This window comes from Aythya fuligula, chromosome 3 (assembly GCF_009819795.1).
Source record: "Aythya fuligula isolate bAytFul2 chromosome 3, bAytFul2.pri, whole genome shotgun sequence".
NCBI classification, from domain to species: Eukaryota; Metazoa; Chordata; class Aves; order Anseriformes; family Anatidae; genus Aythya; species Aythya fuligula.
Window position 1 is genome coordinate 63,261,176 of NC_045561.1, and position 23,653 is coordinate 63,284,828.

The 23,653-nt window shown below is 35.2% G+C and overlaps 1 protein-coding gene across 5 annotated transcripts in view; it reads right to left on the bottom strand.

The window, feature by feature from the left end:
- Window positions 1-619: 619 nt before the first annotated feature.
- The window catches only part of EPHA7 (EPH receptor A7), a 162,715-nt gene continuing 139,681 nt past the window's right edge, over window positions 620-23,653 (bottom strand). For 2 of the 5 annotated variants that reach the window (XM_032184338.1, XM_032184337.1), the window contains exons 12-17: window positions 23,292-23,353; window positions 22,095-22,304; window positions 20,905-21,054; window positions 16,147-16,340; window positions 14,854-15,009; window positions 620-1,473 (exon numbers count right to left, since the gene is read on the bottom strand). In XM_032184338.1, the coding sequence (XP_032040229.1) occupies window positions 1,260-1,473; window positions 14,854-15,009; window positions 16,147-16,340; window positions 20,905-21,054; window positions 22,095-22,304; window positions 23,292-23,353 (986 nt within the window). In that variant the 3' untranslated portion in view covers window positions 620-1,259. Of the gene's footprint in view, window positions 1,474-10,067; window positions 13,686-14,853; window positions 15,010-16,146; window positions 16,341-20,904; window positions 21,055-22,094; window positions 22,305-23,291; window positions 23,354-23,653 lie in introns of those variants that run through there. The other 3 variants (XM_032184340.1, XM_032184339.1, XM_032184341.1) reach the window with 2 other exon arrangements.

Below are 23,653 nucleotides of genomic sequence, written 5' to 3' on the forward strand. Positions count from 1 at the left end.
ACAGAAACATCTGAGGCTTTCCAGCATGCTTTCTGACAAACTTTCCCAGGCAAAATGGAAAAGCTGTGATGAGGGTTTAAATGGAGACATACTCTATAAAAAAAAAAAAAAAAAAAAAAAAAAAAAAAAAGGTATTTCCCATAAGCAGATCTAATTAATTATTTAATAATTCTTCAAGAAGTTGGCAATATGCCTTTTTTCAGGGAGACATAGAAACTGGTTTTGCTCTTTGCAGCCTGATCAGTAGAAATGCCTGATATCGCAGCAGCAGAGGAGAAGGAGGTGAGGAAGAGATTAGACTGGCCATTTTGCAGCTTTCTTATTCCTAAATAACTGTTAACTTGGAAATCAGGGTAGTTTAAAACATCAGACATTCTGAAAATGCCAATTTTCCAGTTTATTTTGAAAAAGTGTTAATACTTTTTTGGAGACAAAAAGAGCCAATTCAGCATAATTAAAATTATTTCCAATGTTATATTTTTTCATTGAAAGTTATAATTTATTTATTTTTATTATTTTCAATGAGCATTTCCCTTCCTTTCTTTCTTTCTTTTTTTTTTTTTTTTATACTGAAACAATTATTTTCAACTCTAAGAAAAATGTCTCTGATATTTTTCTTCTATGTTCCTATTTCACTGTAAATGTTATGATTTCTGCTTCTTTGTGATCTAGAATGAAGGACATTTCAAAATGTCCTGGACTGGTTAAATTATTAAAATCTGCTTCTTAGCAAGACCTATTTGTAAGTAGTGGCAAAGATTCACATTGATTTATGTTAATGAAAAAGACTAACTCTGCCACTTGCATCATCAGTAAATCTATACCATCCTGATTTAAACTTCTTCCTCAGCAGTACTTTTGCAAATGTTTGATTTAGCTGCTTCTCCTTCTCCTTTGCTCTTCTATATGGCTATTTGGTGTATAAGAGGGGAGCTAAAAAGATGGGGAAGCAGGGTTATATTAGTGTGAGGAGCTTCCAGGGCAGGCTTCCAGGGCAGCTTTGCCGGCTCTTCTCTCCCTAGCAGCATCGCCTTGTCCTGCTTCGCCATCCTGAAATCATCATGCTCTTCAGATGTAGTCTTTCATTCTTGGCATTAGTCATAATCATCAGTTTGTCAGGTGTGTGTTCTGGCCTCTCCCATACACCTCTGTTTACTCTTCCTCCTGTTGCCAGTCTGTTCCTCCCTTCTTCTCCATTCCTTTCCATGCTTCTTTTCTACATTTCCATCCTCTAATCCCAACTATAGTCCTTATGTGCTTTAAAAAAATGCCTCATAGCGTTCACTGTGCCTCCAAACCAATCTCATGATTTTATGGTTATAACTCTTGTTTTTGTTATAACTCTTGTTTTGCTTCCCCTTTCTGCTTCCTTTGTCTCCTGCCATTATGTCATTTCTATTCAGGCTGTCATCTCTTCTGGAAAGGGATTTTTCTTGTTCTCTGTTTTGCAAAGCACCTGGCATGTTTTTGATTCTGTCAAACAAACAATAACAACAGATATAAAATTGGCAGTGCAGCAGAATCCTGATATCAGGAAGTAATAGAGGCAAATTATACTATCATTGTCATCTCCATGTATACACCATTACTTGACAAAAAATATTGTTGATTCACTAGGTAAACATCAATAAACCCAAAGACTCCCAAGCAAACAACTCTACCATGAAGGAAATGTAGTTGTGTTTCACATTTTTCTTAATGAGCCAGGTTATAATTGACAATTGTATTTAAAATAAAGGAGGTAAATTAATGAGGTGCCGTGTTTTTTGTTTGTTTGTTTGTTTGTTTGGATGGGTGTTTGGGTATTAGGGACAGGGAGAAGATGTTGATAATTCTTTAATACAGAGAAGCAAGAAAAGGGTGGAACGGCTGTGTTAATTCAGTTTAAACTATACTTAATTAAAAAAAAAAAAAAGATACATATGAACTATAAACTAATATAAACATATAAACTAATCAGGTAGAATCTTCTTTAGCCTGATATTATCAGTATTATTGAAGAATCTTACAAAATACTTTGACTTTTCTTAGTCATTACATGATATTAGGCACCCCAAGGCAATGTTAAGCAAAAGCCTAAAAAAAATAATAAAAAAAAATAAAATAAGTTTTTAAAAAAACTTTTAATGGCAGATTGGCCATATGGAATCTCTAAAGAAATATAGTTTTAGAACTACTAGATTTAGGCCAGGATTTTAAAAATATATGTATATATTATAAATATGGTTAGCAACCTCTTGGCTAAATTATTTGAAAATTCCTGAGAGAAAAGCAATCTATTACAGACTTTGAGACAAGTCAATGTAGTACTAATACTAAAGAAAAATAAACCAGCAGAGGAATGTCCCCCTACCATACCAACCAATATTCTTACAGTTGATTCCAAAGCAGTGTATGTTATTCTGGCACACAGATTAGATTATTTAACAGTGTGAATCAAAGGGGAGATACTTATTCAGAAAAAGAACACTATTAATACTTTATAGCATGCCATACATCTCTGTCACCAGACTGGACAAAATGGCAGCAGATGTTTTATGATAAGCTGAGAAGAGGATCTGACAATATTAATAGCCATAATACTTGAGTTTTAGGGAAAAAAAATGGGTAGAGGAAGCAATCTGATGGAGTGACATAACGTTTCTTCATCTCTAGTGTAGTGTAATTTTGCATGAGGGAAGGAATCAACTAAGCTACGCCTCACTTCTATTAGTTTTTATTTGCACCTGCCCTTTGAAACCTTAGTAATTCATGGAATGCATGAGAAAAGAAAGCAGCAAGAGAGAACTCTGAGAATAAATTCCTTCCAAAAAGAATACTTTTTTTTTGACTCATTTTTTTTATTATTTAGAAGGCAAGTATGTCTTTGAATTAGTAAAAATGATTGACATGTGAATTTATGCAAAGCTAAAGGCAACTGTTAGTCAGAGATACCTCTTAGATATATAGGTATTTAAAACCTCAGGGTATATTTTATTTGCAATGCCTCTACTGACTTTTTTTGGTCAGCACCAAGATGAAGGCCTTTTGATCAAGAAATTCATGGTATAGTGTGTGTATACCCTGGACACTGGCATGGCTTTACTTTGGGCTGCATGTATCTTGTTGTCACTGCCAATTACTGCCTTTTATAGAGCAGAGACCAAGTGCAAGCTAACAGGTATGAAACATCAACAAATGGGACAAGAGTGTCCCTGTGTGACACATGATAAATCAATTTGATTATTTCTTTGCATCTGTATGACCTAGCTATTCATTATCAATGCTTCATGTCAGGCTGCCCTGATGCTCAATGTCATTCCAGGCCTATATCTTTGGGAAGAAATAGAAACCTGAAATGGACGTTCAAGAAACTGAAGGACAAAGAGAGTGGCTAAGCTGTCTATACAAGATATGCTGAAATGAGGACAGGGCTTCACTTCCTGTTTCTGTCAGCTGTGTGGTCAAAAGTAATACTCATTTATCCAGGTTCTGCATACCAAGGCCATACATGTATTCAATAATGGAACAAAAAGAGCACATGCATAAGCTACCAGCCACACCCTAACTCCACAGAAAGGAAAGTCAGTGTGAACTAGTACTCAGCACACTTAAGGGGGTCCTGGGTATGCCAGCATGCATCCCAGCAGTAAATCTGTTTGTGCTCTGATGAACATTTTTCAGGGATTCATAACCTCAAACCTTCTCTAAAAGTAGATGTCTAAATTCATCCTTTCAACAGAAAACACATTACAAAATATCAAAGAGATAATAAATATTTTATCTAATAATTGAGAAATGGCAGAATGATGTGGGAAAGCCCAGATTCACTGCAGTACCTACAAACCAAGATATTAGCTCTTCTGGAGCATGGCAGGCCACTCAACCTCTTGCATGAAAAAAGTCGAATTTACTTAAAACATAAGGCTCCTTGTTCCCAGAGAAGTGGCCTAAACACCAATTTCAGAATAAGAGGGAAGGTATTTATGTGGTTAATGAAGGGAAGAAAGTGCAGGAAAGAACTGTGGAGATAAAGCCTGCCTGTGGAGCATCTTGCTAAGCCTGATAAACCTTTTTCCAGGCAGCAGATGCAGCTCAAAGTGCTTGGCTGTATGTGCATATCTACAGACACTCACCCTTCCCACATGTTGCCTTTCTCTTATCTTCCCAAAGCCCAAAGCTATAGGGTCAGTTTTAGACTTACTTTGCCTTTCTGTGTAAAACAACTGTGTAAAATTTCTCTGTGTCCTCAGAAAAGGAGTAGGCCGTTTCTCAAATCACAAAAAATAATGAGTCTTCCTGAAAACAGAGGTAAAAGGATGCCAGATAAGAGTTACATTTATATCGGCTATGTATCCTGAACTGTGTGTAGTTACAATTCATCTGTTAATAAGCATGAAGGGAGTCAGTCTGTCCTGTTGGTTTGGCTGTTGTGGTAAACAAGGATAGAAAGTGAATTTAATAAACGCCAGACATCACCTCTCTGAGATATCTCCATACTTTTAAGAAATGGCTTTTACCAATTTACATCATATTCACGTGCTCACCAGTACTCACTGACCTTAGCTAACAAGGACTTCAATCACCTAATGTCATTAAATAGGAAAACAACAACAATACAATAAACTTGTGGTCTAATCTCTACCAAACACAATATTCTGCTCTGCAAATGTATGCCATAAGAGCTCTGTGACAAACATGCAGATGTTTGCTAAGATACATGCTTTCTGTTTTGATATCTAAAGTGAAGCACCATCAATCAAGCACATCAAGTCTGTCTTCATAAGCTTTTTTTTTTTTTTTTTTTCCCAAAAAAAATATTAAGCAAATTTCCCATGCTGAAAATGGGTAGTATTTCTAGGAAATACTTCCAAGTTAGAAACGTAATTATAGTGTAAACCATATTTTTTCTTTAGCAAATAATTCAAAAGCAGGTAACACAGGTAAAATATTAATTTCCATTTGACTTTCTGTATGAGTTTCATTAATTCATAAAGAAGTCCTCATCTCTCCTCCCCCCTACTCTGAAACAGTCCCCTTGCTAGGTGGTCTGATTTGTCTCATTCAGCTCCCTCCACACTTAGACTGTTCTATCAATGTGAAGATTTGGATATTATTTTACTCCATTAGCTTATATCGTTGGTGTTCCTGGGCAGTTCACTCATAAGCCTGGCTGATTCACCTCTTCTGTATACCTCCCAACCCCCTGCCACTTTTTTAGTTTTGTTTTGACCAACAGTATTGACTTCTGCATTTAGAATGTGGCATTGATCTCCCCAACCCATAGATTTTTGGTCACAGAAAGAGATGTAGGGAGCCTAGCAGCAGTACCAAACATGCCCACAGCTTGTAGTTGCTTTAAAGAGGGATAGCATGACAGGAAAGAGTACAGAAAACCTGCACACTCAATTCTGGAAAATTATCTAACAGCATTTATCTTCACTGGGGTACTAAATGTCCATTCCTCACTGCCCACTTCCACTCATCCCCCAGTGAAGCGTGGGTGCTGCTAGGTGTTAATGACTCAGACGGGAAGAGTTGGAAGTAGAGCATACTTCAAAATTAGTTTCCCTCTTCATGGCTGGGAAAATAATCCTCAAAATTCAGAGACATCTCTGCACAAGGCAACAAGTATGGAGACTTGGAAAGGGGTTTCAGTACTGTGATACAAGAAGATATCATCCTGAGGACTGGAATGCATACCACTATGCTAAGCAAGGAATGTGATGAGATAGGAAAAATATAGACTGAGGTTTGCAACAGACAGCACACAGTCTGTCTGGGATAGTTTTGCCAAACATCAAAAAGGATTTGTATTTGCACAAGTTTAGGGAACTTAGGCATTGAAACAATTATTTCAATTATTTCTCTTAAAAAGAGCACTACAAATAAATACCTGAAAGATTTTTAAATTTATTTATTTATTTATTTATTTTTTTACTTATTTATTCCTCCAAACTCCTACCTTTGGCAGTGGATGAGCTGAAGTATGCAGGGAAATTATATAATAAGGTGTATCCTTTATCTCCAGAATAGCATTGAATTAGTTGTCCAATTATAATACTGAGGCCCAGCAATATAAAGAAGAATCTTCATTAAGAATCCCCTTCCATGCCTTGTTGACCCAGTTTCTTCCCGTAGGTAGGCAAATGAATTGCATTTAAACCTAACACTGTCTTTGCATCTTCTCCAGCATCCTGTGGTGGTACAAACACTGTCAACTAGGGAAGAAGATACTTTTATTTTGTGTAGGGTAATATAAGGGAGAACTTAAGGGGTACTCGATTAAAAGAGACAGTAGAGGGTCGTGGGATGAGGCAGGCTAAGGACAAGGGGTCTACATGGCAAAGATCCTGGAAGAGAAATATAAAGACTGCCCAAAGTCACCCACAGGTCCATCACCTTTTTTCAGCCCCTCTTTTTCCACACAAGGAGCCCCATCACCCCAACCAATCTTCTAATGCCTTGACCATCTTATTCTTTCACTGACCTGATGTGGAAGCATTGCTGTTGCCAAGGTCAAACTCAATAAATGAAAGAGAAATCTTGGTCTAATTCTGTTACAGAATTAGTTTATTATTATTTTTTTCTTTTCTTAAGGACTTGTACATTCTGCATTTGTGGTCTAGTTTCAATGACAGTGACAGAGGACATCTACCCAGAATACTCCATAATTTGGTAGCTTGACTATTTTATGGGGGAAAGCCACACACACAGACTACCCAGTAGTATTATGAAGATAGACCCAGCTCTTTCTGAACACAACCCTAGCCACTATCTAAAGACCATCATTTCCGGTCGTCAGGAGGTATCTGGATGCATTTTCTAAGTTTATTCAATGAAAATCAGATTTCTCATGATTTTTACTATGTGCAACCTCAATGGGAGAACACGTTTATTTTTTTGTAACTATGACTGAAAAGAACGCTCTGGAGAGAATCTGAGATTGCTGAACCTTCTATTCTCAAACTACACATACATTCTTGTTATAAGATGGTTGGTCCCTGAGGAAAGAAAATTGAAATATTTTCCAGCAAACATCTTAAAAAATAGACATGTAACCCTTCAGGAAGCCAGTGGAAACTGGCATAGTAAGACAGGTTGAATGATAGTGAAGAAATTGCCTGAACAATGTCTCTACAGACATGAAATGTGAGAGATCAAGGTATATAAAGTCTTCAGTCTGGCCTCTTTTCAAGCAAATTTTTGATGCCCTAATAAAACAAATGGATGATTTTTCCTCTCAGTGAGACTGCATCTTTGGAGCAAGATGTTTGTTTCTTAATACATGAGATAAACTCATGCATTTCATGATAATTCTAAGGAAATAATTAGAAAATAATTGATATTGCACTTGATCAACCTTACTGACTCCTCAGTATTTTATTTATTTATTTATTTTTTTATTTTTTTCCTTTGGCAGAAAATAGAAAAGATTTAGTTAAGGACTTGGGGCTTTATGTTCTCTGGTTTATAACTGGTTTTAAATAGCTCAGAGTCCAGAAACTCTAATATCACCAGCATACATAAATCTTTGGATTTAAGCATTTAGTGTGTTTTTCAGTGCTGGCCATATTACAATTCATCAGATGAACTCTAAGTTGTAGTTTTTCATTATTGGTATTAATTATTATTAGCAGCACAGTTCTACAATTCATTATTTGGTTCAATTAAATACAGAAGCTTTGATCCGTGGATGAATAGTTTTCCTGTTCCTGATTTAGCTATTCTGGCACTAGGAATTATGTCTTGTTTTGTCCAAGATTCATTTGGCTGGCTATACAAGTTTCGCTTGGTTGTATCTCATCTTTTTTCATAGGCTATCAAGACATCAACTATTTTTTGACTTGTGGTTCTTTTTTTGGGCACTAATCAGACAATAATTTCACCCAATTTTATAGTATCAGCGCTAAAATCTGCTGTCATTACCCTAGATTTAAAGAAAACTATTCTAAAACATACTGAGAGTAAATATCATCATTTTATGTTTTATTTACAGGCTTTTAATGTAAATTTCTCCTTTCATGTCTCTTTCAAGTCTGCTTGAATGAGCTACATATTACCAGTTGCTTTCCCATCTGTCTCAATTTAGTCTCTTTGACAAATTCCAATCTGGCCTGAGGAAAAATCAGAATACTGAAACCACTCCACCCTAGATTATTAGGTATATTTTATTAACAGCATCTCTTTACTTAAACAAAAATCTCAGCACTCCTCAACTCCGTTTCCATCATGTCTTACAGAACCCTACAGTTTAGACATGCTGAATGGCTTCACAGCTTTCTCTTCCCATTCACTCCAGTCTTCTGACTTTTCACCAAGAACAAAAGTGAACATAGCATTTTCCTCTTAAGCCTTTAACCTTTCATAATCTCATTGGAAATAATATACAGCATATAAACTCCAAATTATTCCTGTCATCTTTCATAATCTTGCTGGACATAACCTACATGGTGTCTACAGCATATAAACACCAAATGGTTCCTTTCACTCCCAAACTGCTTGAACCTTTCCCATCCTCAATGTGTGTTCAGAATTCTATGGATATTGTAGACACACTAATTTTGTCCCTTGGGTTGTCTCAATAGGCTTTACTCTAAATGTGTGTTGATTATCTTAACTTAAAAATCTTGCAAAACCTAACCCAGAAAAGTTTTTAAAATAAATAAATAAAATATTTGTATTCTTCCCCCTCCACCCTTCCCCACCTCATCCTTTTTGCAGGAAATTTAACTAATTACAGGACCGCCTATTGACAAGTAAACAGAAGGCTGCACTATGAAAATAATAAAGATCACTTTTTAAAAACAATTGTTGGATAGGTTGAACTTTTGAGCATTTTTTTTTGAATCTCAAATTAATCATCTTGAATTCCATTCAAAGTTGGTCGGGAAAAAATAATAGTCATTTCTACATATTAGTAAATTCATATTTTACAATCCTAACAGGTCCTGCATAAATCCCATTTTGATCCCCTCAGCTATCTAAAAATCACTGTTCCAACTGTCTGAATAGTCCTGCAGCACCAGCTGTCATAATTACTGTTAGGCAAGAATTTTTATTTTACTTTTCTTAACCATTCTATCTGGGAACTTCCAGAAACAGCACAAATGATAGTTGTCCAAAATCAACAAAACAAAACAAAACAAAACCCCACCACCAAACAAATGTTGAACAAGTCGTTATATAACTGTATGCAGGGATATAATGAATTATGGATGTAAATGTTAGCTCCAATATTATACATATATATATATATGAAGGTGGAATGACCCTTTTTGACTGAGTTGACCTTCATGCTTCCCACACAACCAGTGGACTGCTTCATGTCAATACTCGGCAACAGAGTGCCAGCTGAACCTGTAACTGTGTCTCAGTATCACTTGGCATTATGGCTGTAGTGACACAATCACTATCTTGGTAGTAACCCAAAAATGACAGAATTTAAATCATTCTTAAAATTGCTACATACGAATTATTTAGAAAGTTAAGGACAAATTATTATTTTTATTTCAACTACTAACCCATAAATGTAAAAAAATACCACCAACAAAACAAAAATAGACCGCTTCATCCCCCACATTAAAGCAATAGTTTTTGAAACATTCAAAACAGTGGAAACTATTTACCGTATATTACTATCAGTGGAGAAAAGCAAATTTAATTTAAAATAATTTTTCAGACTCCCTCAGTGGATGCCAGATGACTCCAGTTTAAACAAATATTAAAAACTCATTTTAAATGGAGAATAATACAGACAGAGCTCAATTATTGAGATATTAAGGGCAACATTCAATTTTAGACACATTTAAGCATCTTTGCCTCCTGGAGATTTTTACATGACAAGGCTTTAGATAAACATGGTTTTGCAAACAGCAACCATCATATCTGATCACATAACCTCTGGACTGAAGCAGTATGTCAGCAAATATTTCTGATTATTTAAAATATTCAATAACTGTAATTTACTAGGCAGGTCTTCCTCAGAACAATCACAAAATGTATCAAGAATTAATACCCATATACAAAAAGCATTTAGATGATCTGTTACAAAACCGTGAAGGAAAAAAAAAAAAAAAAAAGCCAGACACACACACACACACACACAATAATAACAACAAAACCTCTCTTTGTGATAAAGCCCAGTTTAAATACATTCTGGGATGTACCAGTAGTGGAAGAGCTGTCTTTCTATGACACTCAGCTTGGGGGGAACTGTAGCAGCCAAGAACATATAGAATAGGAATCATCTGGTTTTAAATATCTAGACATCAGATGCCTAAACTAAGCTAATCATCTGGGTTCCCTCTACAGGTAATGGAGATAAGTATTCCCAGAGGGAGATTCATTCTGCTTGTTTTAGGCATCTCTCTTTTAGGTGCTTTAGATACTTGCTGTAGATGGATAAAGTCAAGAAAGATTAACCTCACTGACAGCCTGATATTGTTTTCTTTTTAGTGTTGCATAATTCCTAAATTCAATGGAATTAAGCTCATTTCTTTCCAAAATGGAGCTCATTTCTTTGTTACATCATTTAGCTTTTAATTCCTTCTCCCAACTCTTTCTTCAGTTCCTCTCATGAACACCAACTTTCTCTGGCACTTTTTTTTTGTTACATTGGATTATGTTTTTTCTGGAATCTGGAGAACTAAAACCAACATCAATGTTACTGCTCTACCAAATATAAATCATGCATGTGCTCTAAACTGCAGTAATGTTCTGAATAGATAGATACAATAGGGATATTGGTATTGATTGTGCTTTCTTTTCTACTCTACCACTTTCAAATGTGTAAGAAACTGTGGCAACATTAAGGCAATCAAGGTATATAGATGAATGATAAAATATATTTACTATTCAAAGAAGATGGCTTAAATCAAACAAGGAAAAATAAGGAAGAAATAACATTAGGGCTCTCACTTTTACATGTGTGAGCCTAGGTCACCACACATGCTTTGAGGCCTCTGTGCTTCAGAACATTGAGCAGGTCCTCAAGGTGAAGCCTGGCCTCAACTCTGTTGCATTTAGGGCCTGTGGGTTCTCAGCAATACCAGCATTGCTGTATTGTACCTGGAATCGCCAAGCCCTTAGGAACAATAGCCAAAGTTTGTAAGGAAGCAGATGTCTGAACATAGACTCCTAAATTCATAGTTAGGTGCCTAAAGCAGCAGCAAAACTGACAAGCACCCTGTGGAGTTGCTCACAGATGCTCACCCCAGTAGTGAGGCACTTAGCATTAGTTATAACACAAAATGGATGCTTATTAATTACTAGTGTTCCAATGGCTACTGGAAGTATGTTAGCTGAGTGCTTGCATGCACTAATTTCAATGTTGGGTGTGCAGTCTACTCTGCATCTTATTTCTATAGCATTTTTGAAAATTAATTTTAATAGCTAAAAAACATCTTGAGCCACATACAGAAAATAACTCAATTTCTACTGACTGACAATCTAATATGAAATAAGAATAATCACCTTATTTTCTTACTCTGCCCAAATCCAGGCAATAAATTAGGCTTCTCAGCATGACTGTAAAGTGCTGTGAATTGTATAAACAATCATATATGGACACTGAAAAATAACCCTTATGCACATTGCATTATAGTTCCAAAAATATATTTACAGTCTATTACAAAGATTACAAATGGAAGTGTCAATGTAACGGGATTATGCTAATTAAAAGCTTTTTACAGATTTTGTTCAACAAAGGTGGGGGGACAAAAATTGGTGTAACCAAACTGTTTTTTCTAATAAAACAAATAAATAAAATGACAAATATAACTGTACAGTGATCTAAAAAGCGGTTCAAAAAAGGAGGGGGGAAAATGATGTGTTTAAGTTTTTGATAACTATCTTTGGTCCTAAATGTGGGAAAACACATTATGTATCACTGAATATATATGTTTGTTTGTGATGCTCTGCAAGTAAAATAGAAAAATATAGTGCATTTTCAATGTATTCAGAGCTCACTACACTTAAATGTGTGTACAAACCAAGACAGTATAAATAAAATTTACAAGTTTTACAAACGAACATTTACAGGGTTTTTCTTTTGTTTTTATTTTTTTTTGTGTGGATGCCCACATTATCCAACAAGTCCAATTTATGACTGATCCCTGGGATCTTTCTCTATCAAAATCAATAGAAGCAGCCCAATTCTCTTTGGAAGTACAGCATTTCACTGTTGGGGTAGTTCACAATTTTCAAAAATTTTTAAAGCATTTCTCTCTGCTTCATATACATTCCTGCAATATCTGTAAAGACATGCTTTGTTATTGCTTATGGTTAATCTAACAAAATACATATATAAGTAAATGGCATACAAAGATATTCCATTGAGCAAATACTCTTGCATCTGTGTTCCTGATGAATGACTGTTGTGTCTGTGTGAGCACACGCATATTTGTTCAGAGCAGCAAAAGCCTGTAAAAAACATGAAAATTCTGAACTGCCCCTTGCTTCATGCTCTATGGTTCTAATATAAAATCTCTGTCCTTATTCTCACAGTTGGACTGAATTCAACTTAAACTAATATAAAATATATGCCAGCTATTTCTTTCAATTTGCTAATGCAGAGCATTGAAGAAAAATGTGATGTGCTCAGATTACATGGTTTAGGTAACACTGGAGAACTGCATCCATGTTCTGAGACACTCCTACAATCACTTGTCCATTCAACGTAGTGCCTCAGCAGGTTTACAGTTGTACATCTACATCTTAGAATATATTTCACTTTAACTCTAGTCCATTAAAATCATCTTGCAAACAATTTGCTAAAAGTGCCTAGAACTACTTAGGGGTCATTATTGCTTTTCTTTATTTTTATTTTTTTATATATATTTTTTTTGTCTTTTATTTTCTTTTAAAAGATAGTATATGTGTAACCTTAAAAAATTCTGTAAAAAATATCAGAGCTCTTGGCAACTTGCATTTTCCTGACTCCCTGCCAATTAGCTAGCCATGTCAATACGGTGTTGATTTAACAAAAGTAAATGGCACAAAAGGATACCAAAGTTTGGACAGATATACATTGCTTGGTCATGCTTCTTAAATATCTATGAATTCAAATAATCCTTCAGAGGTACCCAGTGTAGTAATGTGTCATAGAATTAGCACTAAAAAGGTCCAAAGATATAAACATCATACTAAAAGAAAGTCTTTATGAAGAATAAACACAAATGATTAAAAAAAAGATTCAGAAATCACAGATTTAAGGAAAATATTTTGTTGAATTCAACAATATCATGATTTTATCTGACAAATATATTCTTTTTTAAATTTTTATGTACATTTAAAAAGTCTATTAGATAAAAAGGAGGTTAGAGAGCTCAAGGTGTTTGTATGTTTATTCAGGTAGTACTTTGTTTATTGTCACTGCTGTTTTCCTTGCCACCACTGGTGGATCCTAATTCCCTTTTCATAAATTCTGGTGGCACTTAGGAGTTCAAGTCTGTAGGTGCTTCTTGTAGCTCTTCTATTCACTGCAGGAAGGACCCAGGAAATCAAGTGTCTTCTAGTAGCACTTCATATATACTGAAGGCCAGTGCTGTTCTCTCAGTCTGTCACCTCCCTCATAAGGGAGAAATGTCTATCACACTTGGATGCCAGTGCCGTGTAAATGTAGCATTTGTGCTCTCATAGTCTGAATGCTGCTCATGATTTTCTTTTGATGACCAACCAACGTGATCCCTAAACTCATCACATCCCTGGGGAAGATAAATGCGTACATTGTTAATTTTTCAACTTAGATTCCTACTGTATGGTAATCAACTGTGAGTTAAAGCTACATAGTGGTCAGGGCTATACAGGAATCTCAGCTCAGTACTGTGAAGTCCATACAGACCCTCAGTGAGGACTGTAATTACATGGCATGTGTCATGTAATTACACTGCATTGTGTCTCCACATCTGAGAAGGAGTACACTGTATTATACTATGATAATCTTTTATTGTGGCTTTTAAGGATGCCCAGAGGAAGAGACGCTTCTCTTATAAAATACTTAGGGAGGCTTTCAAGATTAAGTTAGGTATAAATAAAATATTTGGGGGATTACATTCTGCTTCCTAAAGAGATGCCTAAAGAAAGTCTTTGCATATTGACCCATATCCATCATGCAAATGAAAGAGAACCATCTGTTTTGATTCCACCACTACTAGAGCTACTACCTGCCAGAAGTTTTTGGGCTCTGTTAACAGTTCCCAAGCTATTGGCTGAGACCCCCAGTGATACTAAGCAGATAAGAGTGGGGCTGCAAGCCTGAGAATATTGTTTCAAAGGTTTTTTTTTTTTTTTTTTTTTTTATATATAAAAAATCCACTGCTCTGTAACAGGAATTACAAGTGTTTGGCAACTACCAGGATAAGAACTTTGTTTTCAGGGTGCCAAGAAGACCTTCTTAAGATAGCAGTGCCAATACTGGCCATGATTGCCTTCAGAAAATTCTTTTGCTTCTATAGACTTTCATCCCAATGCAAAGTCACTTCTTGCAGGGCACAGACAGACCCCAGCCAATTAGAAGAAAGCTCTACATCTTCCTAGCACACATATAGAAAAAGGTACCAATTAGGTAGTGGAAACAAAGAGGTTATTTTCCTATACATACTTACTCCGAAATGGGCTACATTCTCCCTCAAATTCTAGCCCCTTGTTATTATTGGTCTCAAAATCAGGGAAAAATGTGTTGCCACACATAGGTAGTAGGGTAGGTTGCCTTTTCAAGGATGCTGTAATATAACATCATGAATTGCTAAACCTGCTGGCTTAACCCCAAGTACCATGTTTGTACTTAGGGTAAAGTTTTGGAGTTGAACATTGTGTATTAGTTCACCTAGAAGTTCCCTAAACACAAGTTAAACATGCCCAGTACTAACTTACTCAATAGTCATCCTGGCAACTGATTCAAGAGAGTTGTAGCCTGCTGCTGTGAAATTATCCTTATATCTTTCCATCTTAATAGCTTGTAACCATTCGCCTACGGAGCAGAAAGTGGTAAAATCGGGAGTGTTCTGGTCCAGAAGAGGGCTAATTGGTCTACAGAGAAGGAAAAAGGAAAGTAAGTTGTTTCCAAAGAGAGTAAAACATCAGGGAATATTTAGCAAGGTAAGAGTTAAATAAGTTTGGGCTATTAAAAACTTCAAGAGTAGAAAGTTTTAGGCCTTTTTTTTTTTTTTTTTTTTAATACAGTTTAGATTACTCTGTGAATAGTTTTGACTACTCTGTAGCTCACAATACGTGTTTCCTAAGATTATTCACGTAAAAGATGATAGGTCAGAGTGAGCAATATCAGCCTAATGGACTATTTTTACCAACAGAAAATCAACCTTATTATCTAGTGTGACAGCAGCTGCAACTGAAGTTGCTGAATAAAATAAAGATACTACTCTTTAATATTCTTTAATGTAATATTTTTAGAAAATATAGCAGTAGCTATTCCCATTATTGAATTGGATGAGACAAAACAAAGACATGGAAAGAGAAGAGACACAAAGTAAGTTGCTTAAGGTCACACAGCAAATCAGTCAGTAGAAGAACTGGAAGCAGAACACAGGCCAGCTGATTCCCTAGTGCATTGACCTAGCTTGTGATTCAAAAGATTACCGTGATTACATAAATCACCTGAATTTAATAAAGAAATCATAAAAAACTACACAATGAAATACAACAAGATGCAATCATTGAAAGGAAATAAAGCCAAAATACAAATCTAAAAATCCCAAGTTTAGCAATGTCAAAGTATTTTGGCTTAACATGAGTATTATTGTTAATTATTGTTTTTACTGTATCAGTTCCTAGTAGGCAAGGGAAGCATCATATAAAAATACAATAGATGATGATCTTGCCATCAAGACAATTTTAAGAGACAAAGAAAACAAAGACTGCTGGTGGTGAGTGTGGAAAGATTGACAACTAGCTAGTAGCTACTGAGAAGTGTATTAGTTCCACAATATTTACTTTATTTATTTTGGTTATTTTTTATGAAAAGTCCCTTTTGGTCTTGTTCCACACAGTACAAAAGAAAGGTGAATGAAGGAAGGGAAGAAGAGGGAACAGGAAGAAGGAAGAACTGAGAGACACATGTAGTAAGAGTGAACTGGAACCAGCCACCAACCACAACATCCAGAATCCAACACGCACCATCACACAAGAACTCTCTAAAGCTTTTCTTACCTGCTACACGTTCCCAGAGGGGTTTTCAAGCTGTTTGGGTTCCTAATCATTTTGTCCAGAATACCAACTATCTGCTCAAACTTTGGCCTTTCACCACGTTCTTTCTGCCAACAGTCTAGCATCAGCTGGTGTAGTCCTGCTGGGCAATCCATGGGTGCTGGCAAACGATAGCCTTCTTCAATTGCTTTTATAACCTAGTAGTCAACATAGTTAGTCATTTTTCATCAACAGCTTTTTAAGTAATATATTTTGCTATCCAGTGCAAGAAAAGCAAAATAGTAATAAACAAAATAAAATCAACTAAAATTTGCCATCAGCATTGTAAAAATATGAGTCTGTTGTTTTTATACTAGCCTTCATGTCTTCAAATAGTTCCCTGATTTTATCTTTGGGCTTACTAGGCATATGTGCAGAACATAGCTCTATTACATGTACCTAGTCGAGTGAGCAGTGGGGAGCAACAATTAAATTTACCAAGGGAGCAACAGATAGATTGATAAATGGAGTTATTTCATAAAGCATTATTACTTGCCCCAAGGTCTTTATGAGAAAGTGTGGTAGAAGCAACTGACTTGTAAATGGATAGGGATATATGCATGCACGTATAAAATGCAAAAACCCTGAAGATATTATAAAAGGATCCAAGAAAAATATTTAGCAGACAGAAATTTTTATGGGGGAAAAAAAAAAAGTTGTATTCTATGTCTAGCCATGTTACATTAATGATACAGAAGCAAAAATGAGAGTGAAGGAGAGCTGGTTGAATGGTATTTTAATATTTCACCTAAACAGAAAGTTAGATTTAATAAGAGATGCTGCTACATGATTATATGATTAAAAAAGATCACAAATATCTGAACCAAGAATTATATCCACTTGTTGATATCCTTAGCCAAGTCCATTTGGATTTAAGTGAGAAAGAAAAATGGTTAAAGTAAAATCACAGAAAACTGCCGCAAACCTTGGGGGCAGGATAAGAAATCACATCAGGAAGCAATGCAGATAAGAAAAGCTTTTGAAAAGGGGCTAAACCACTGGTCATGGGGGATTTCATGTATACTGACATTGACTGACACAGCATATTAGAATTGCTAAGGAAGGGTGCTTGTTTCTGAAGGGTAGTGCATAGGACTGTGTTCTCCCTCGGTTTTTACAGAATGCAGAAACAGCTTTTCCAGAAGCTGTTCTGGACTTAGTCCTAGGAAACAGAACTGGTATGATACATGAAACTGAATATCCAGGTGAATATCCTTGGTTTAGTGAAAATAATAACCTTAGATGTAAAATATTTCATAGTTTATGTGAGAAAACACAAAAGCAGTGGACTGCAAAGTAGACAGAACAGCAAAGGATACAAAGGATACAAAATGACCTTCAAAAATCTAGCTGAATTCCATGATTGTATCAAAACTTTTTTGAAGAAATGAAATTTGTGAAAAGAAGAGCCATAACCCAGAGGCACAGCACTTTCTGCACATTTGTGTCACAGGATGTCCTTCTGACCTCAGGGAGGTTGCCTCATCTCCCTGTGCCTCAGCTTTCTATCCATAGATTTAGAATAACAATACTGTCCTGCAGCTTAAAAATGGCTGAGAAATATTCAGTTCCTGCAGTAACATCCACACCTTGAAGAATGAGTGTGGTGAGCTTTTAGAGACAGTGAAGTTATCTGTCAGACAGAGTGGGAAAAGAGGATTTCAGCAGAAGGAGAACAGGAAAATTGCAAAAAAGAGTACTATATATGAAAGAAGACATTAAAAGCAAAATGTAAGATATTTTGGATCAGTATTAAAAAGAAAAACAAAATAACAGCACTGCACAATCAAAAGAGGCAGTAAAGTGGAGTAAAACAAAAATAAGCTACAGTTTGCATGGAAAAACTGGTGTGCTTTGAAAAGTCAATCAGAAATTTCTAAGAAAAGTTTTTATACAGGATAAAAGGTTTTAAATACATTGTGCATAGCAACTACTATTTGTTAAAAGTGAAGCAGTTGTTTAAGAAGTCAGAATTCAAAAACAGGAATGAAAAACTAAATAAAACCATGAGCAAATAAAAACCAAATTATTTAAGAAACTTGGAAATAACAGATGATCTAGGTAAGATTTTATTCTAGTGGTGAAAATATGAATGAAATCAGGAACACAACTTTTCCATGCTCACTAAGATTTGGAAAGAAATCTGAGAAAGGTAGGAAACAAGGTGACAATATTTTTAGAAGGCTTTGGAGATATCATGGAATCAGCTTCTTTGATACATGTTCTGAGAAAAGTGAACATGAAGGATGAAACCTGGAAATATATATGAATGAGTTATCTAGAGATGGATGGATGGATGGAATGGCTGTGAATATCCAAAAACTGTAAAAACATTCCAAAATATTGATTAGTACAGTTGTGTGTGAGGAGGGGTTGTTTTTAATTTTTTACAGAACTCAGATAATTTTAAGAATAATAATATGAGTGTCTACTCCACTAAGAAAGGTGGTATTGGTGTTCAAAAATCATCATTCAGAAACATATATATATATATATATATATATATATATATATGTTTTTGGAATAAGCAAAGCTACAAAGAGAACTCAGCTGGAGTTCTTACTAATAGAATTTATTTATACTATTTACAATTGCCAATATTTGTTTCAAATTCAAATGTAGCTTTTGCCACAAAATAAAAAAATAAAAAAAATAAAAATAAAAAAAAAAAAGAGAGAGAAAAAAAAAAGTACTGTTGAGAATCTGGTATGCTTCTCTCATAATCTGGCTATCTAAGAATGCAAAGTAGATTAGAAGAGCAGGTCTGTAAACTGTATATAGGGGTTGCTAACAAAGATCAGAGAAAACTTTAGAGAATCAGGACATTGTAATGTTTGCTTTGTGGTTATCACACTTCTGTATATATAATAATAATAATAACAATAATAAGGTATAAATTTTAATAATAATAAAGCCAAGAGTCCAGAAATGAAATAACAAACAAACAAACACCACCAACAAAAGCAACAAAAACATGGAAACCTAAAATCTTACTCTATTCTGGAGACCTAATCTTACTATTTTCTGGAGAACTGATCTACATGAACACTAGTAAACTAGTTTACTAGAACTAGTAAACTTTGGAAAATAGTAAAGCACAGAGGTTTGAAGGCACACAGATTAATCTTAAAGAGACACTGCAACATAAATCTGTATCCTTTATGAATCTAAAACAATAATTTATAGGAAGAGGTGTGGGATTAAAGAAGTGCCATCCAAAGCTGAAAATTTACAGATGCTTCAGATCTGATCTGGTCCATGACTACACCAACATCCACGTTTAGGCAAAATGATGGATTTAAGATTAAAAAAACTGCCTGGGTGTGTATAGAAAATTAGAAGAGACACATTTAGCATTTTCACTTCCAGTTAAATACTCAGACTGATAACCACGGAGGGGAATAAATAAATAACCATATGATTTTTGCATCATGGATTTGTCTGTGCAATTGATAGTATGTGCACAGGTTTTGGGGGGAATATTTTAGGACACAGTAAAAGATCACAGCATGCAAAAATATTTGAATTTATTTTACTCAGCAATTGATGCATCTTTAATCTATGTGTTATTGAAGATATTATATTATGTAAAATGTTAAAAAGATATTAAAGTGCTAGAGATTGTAACAAGCTATTTTATGAGAAAGGTTAATTCATGTGCTTTACTTGCAGCTTTCTATTAAGAGAATACTTTTCAAAATCCATCAAGATGCATGAAGATATTGGAATTTCCCCTTTATTTAAAAGTTTTTCCTTGTTGTTCCCTGAAAGATAGGTAAAGTTTGCCTCTTATATTCCTGTCAGATTTCTTCTATATTTGAATCTAGTACAGAAAGAAGGTGTCAAAAGAAATGAAAATCTACTGGGTGCCTAGGGAATGTAAATATTTCTCTTTCTCTGCCCCAAGGACTTGTTTGTCCATATTTTGACAGTCCATGAAATCTTTGACACTGAAACCTGTCAAATATTAACAACTTTGCACTGTGTCAAACTGACTCATCATTTACACTTCTATAATTTTTTTAAACTCTGATGTCGATCATTCAATCAAAAAATAAAATAATGATGATAATAAAAAAGAATCCCAAGCCTTCGACCTGAAGAACTTTAAATGTGTATCTTTCTGACATCTTTCTCACCTGCATGGCTTTTCCCTGTATACTTTCTATGTTAATAGACACTCTTGTCAGAAACCAAAATTAACACCCATATGTTCTATTACTGCTGACCTGTTGCTCTAAGTCATATTTTATGCAAACAAGGATATTGTTAAATCAGCATAATTAACTTTAAAGTGCCAAAGTAGGTCATTAACTGCCACTCAGATTTTTAACAACTTTTTTCAACTGATTAATCATTGCTCTGAGGTCAGAAACCTCACAATTAATTTTTCATTTGAAAAAATTAGTTCCTTCTAATAGTATATATTCTAATAGTATAATAAAGTGAAGAGCTTATATTACTATTTTGGAAATTCCAATTTTACTTTATACTTGGGACAGAAACCTACAACAACCACGTGGAAGAATAAGGATTTAGAGATGTAGGTAAAAAGTGCAAGCTTTGTAACTTTTCCTATTTTTGAGAACCTTACCATGTTTAGGAATATCTTATTCCTAAAACAAAATTACATTCATATGTAGTGAAATATGTGTATACATTTAAAGTATGTAATATTTGTTTTTCTAATACATGTGTGCTCACAGACAAAGGATAACCTACATCTTGATTTGACATGTCCCAGTAAGGCCGTTCTCCATAAGACATTACTTCCCACATAACTATTCCATAACTCCATACATCACTGGCTGATGTAAATTTGCGGTACTGGATTGCCTCCGGAGCTGTCCATCTCACTGGAATTTTTCCACCCTATGGAAGAAAAAGATATATCTTTTTTCTACCTCAGAATTTCCTCATCATCTTCCTTAGAGTGCATTTATAATTATTTCTATAAAAATCAAAATTTACATCAGCTATTGTAGTTTACCAATTTCAGATTTTTCAAAAGTAAGCTTAAACTTAAGCTCTTAAGCACCAGGACTGTAGAAAGTAAGGCAACTGAGCTAAGTTGGATGCATTTCTCTGCAGGTGTTTCTATCTTCATTGATTTTAAGGGGCTGCTTAGCTGTCTGATTTAGGCTTGACATTTAAGGCGTGTCAAGCTAGGTGAGAGAAATCTCATCCTGTGCATATAAATTCCATTGAATTGTCATATGACTCCTCGGAAATCTCCGTCTAGCACTTTAAAATTGGAATCCCACTTAGATCCAAGTGGCAGGAGTGACACCCATGAATGTGGAATGCCTGTGTGCTTTCCAGATCCCTGTGCCTGTTGGAGCAGATTCCAGGGGCCCCTCCTTCCCTCAGCATGAGAAAATAGGTACAGTGAGGCCCCACGGGTGGGAAAAGAGAGCTGGCTTAACAAAAGAATAAAGAGCATAGTGTGCCCGATGAATGGTTATTTAAGAAAAGCATCCCACCCAAAAGCAAGGGAAAACACAGGAGTTGAGCTTTGTCACAGTCTAGCCTCAAGCTAGTCAACTTTTTGGTGAGATAAAATCTAGTCTGAAAAATAATAATACCCTACAAATATTTTAATTGGCTCATACTAGGTGACATGACTAACCTTTCTATGATTAAAACTTCTGTATTTGTTCAAAAAGAGAATCGTGAGGAAGGGAATAAAGATACTGTGCAAAATATCTAGAACTTTACCAGTTAAAAATGCATGCTGTTACAAAAATATCATACTCTACTTAGAGCCAGATTTCTGCAGAAACTGTCTCCCTTTTCACTGGTTACCATTTCTCAAGCAATTAATGTATTTCTTTTTTCTCTGCTTGCCAGAAGATATGCTTCTTCTTAATAACCACGTTTCAAAATGACTAAAAAATATCAATTTCTCTTACACTAGTAGTGTAGACAGCCTCTGGATCATCTTCTACAACTCTGGAAAGACCAAAGTCTGACACTTTACAAACAAGGTTGCTGTTGACAAGAATATTGCGTGCTGCAAGATCCCTGTGTACATATCCCATATCAGCCAAATATCTCATTCCAGCAGCAATTCCTCTCAGCATTCCCACCAGTTGAATGACTGTAAATTGCCCATCATGTTTCTAAAGGGGAGAAAGGAGCAGCAATTCTTGTTAGTATAGATGAGAAAAGAAATAAGAATTAGTTTTACAACTTCAGGTTTCTACTTATTTACAATTTGTGTGGCAATTCATCCTAGGGCAAAGAAACACACTTCAAGAGCAAGTTTTATTTGTTTCAGAGACAAAGCAGTATATCCAATTAAGAAATGCATGTTACTTCTAATGTACTAGAAGTAACAAAGCTTGCTAATCCCCATAAAATTCTGACTAACTCATGGGAAGTCTTTTTCAAGAGAGCTTTCCTGATGAACCAACTCTTTATTGTTTGCCTCTATGCTCTTCCTCTCTCAGAATAACTGTATTTGTCAAGAAAATAAGAACTGTCTCCTTTTTCAACCCAAGCTACCAGGAACTTTATTCATAGCTTGCAATTTGTCTCTCTCTCTTTCCCATCTCTATAGAGTGTTATACATCATTTCATACTGTACACCAGGCAAAGCAAAAGAACTGTCCAGTTCAGAGTACACACACAACAAACACTAAATACTTATGAACTTATTTTTATTTTTGCTTTGTTCTTCTCTTAAACGTGACAATAGTTCATTTAGGGATTCTTGTGTTTTGACTTCTACCATGCTCAAAAAATAAATGCTGCTCCAGAGAGGCAGAAGACTGGGCTTCAGTATCAGCCACCTCCATGCAGCTGGTGGCAGTAATATGAGCCACCTTAAATGCCACTTAAAATTGCCACTTACATTCCTAGAATGTTTCCATATGATCCTGTCTGATCTTCTGATTTCTGAGCTGATTTTGCTGAGAACTGCTAGTATTTGACAAGTTCCATTTCAGCCTGAAAAGGACTTTTATTTTAATATCATCTGTCTGCATATAAATATATATAAATGCACATATAAAACAATGTATTTTTAAACATTATATATAAAACTATACATAGATGCGTAACTTAAAATATGCTTATGTATGTTATGTTTTCATTTTGGTACTCACCCTAAGAAATGCATCTAAGGCCCCATTTTCCATGTATTCTATTACAATCATGACTGGTTTCCCTAAAAGACATGAAGGCACATTTGTTTGAGAAACTGTAAAACAATGGAGTGCCTTTTTTTGATAAAACACATGTTATTCCTTTGAAGGTCTGAATTGTTGAGACATGAGAATTTCTGAAGCCTCCAGCACCGTTACTGAGCTCTAATAAGTTCTTAAATGTCTTCATGGAAGACATTTGATGGTCACGATCCACAAAATTAAACCGTACAAATCAAAATGTCAGTGTGTTCTCCTGACTCCTGCTGTGTGAACAGGACTCTGGAATAATGACACTTCAGATAATATGAAAGGACATAAGA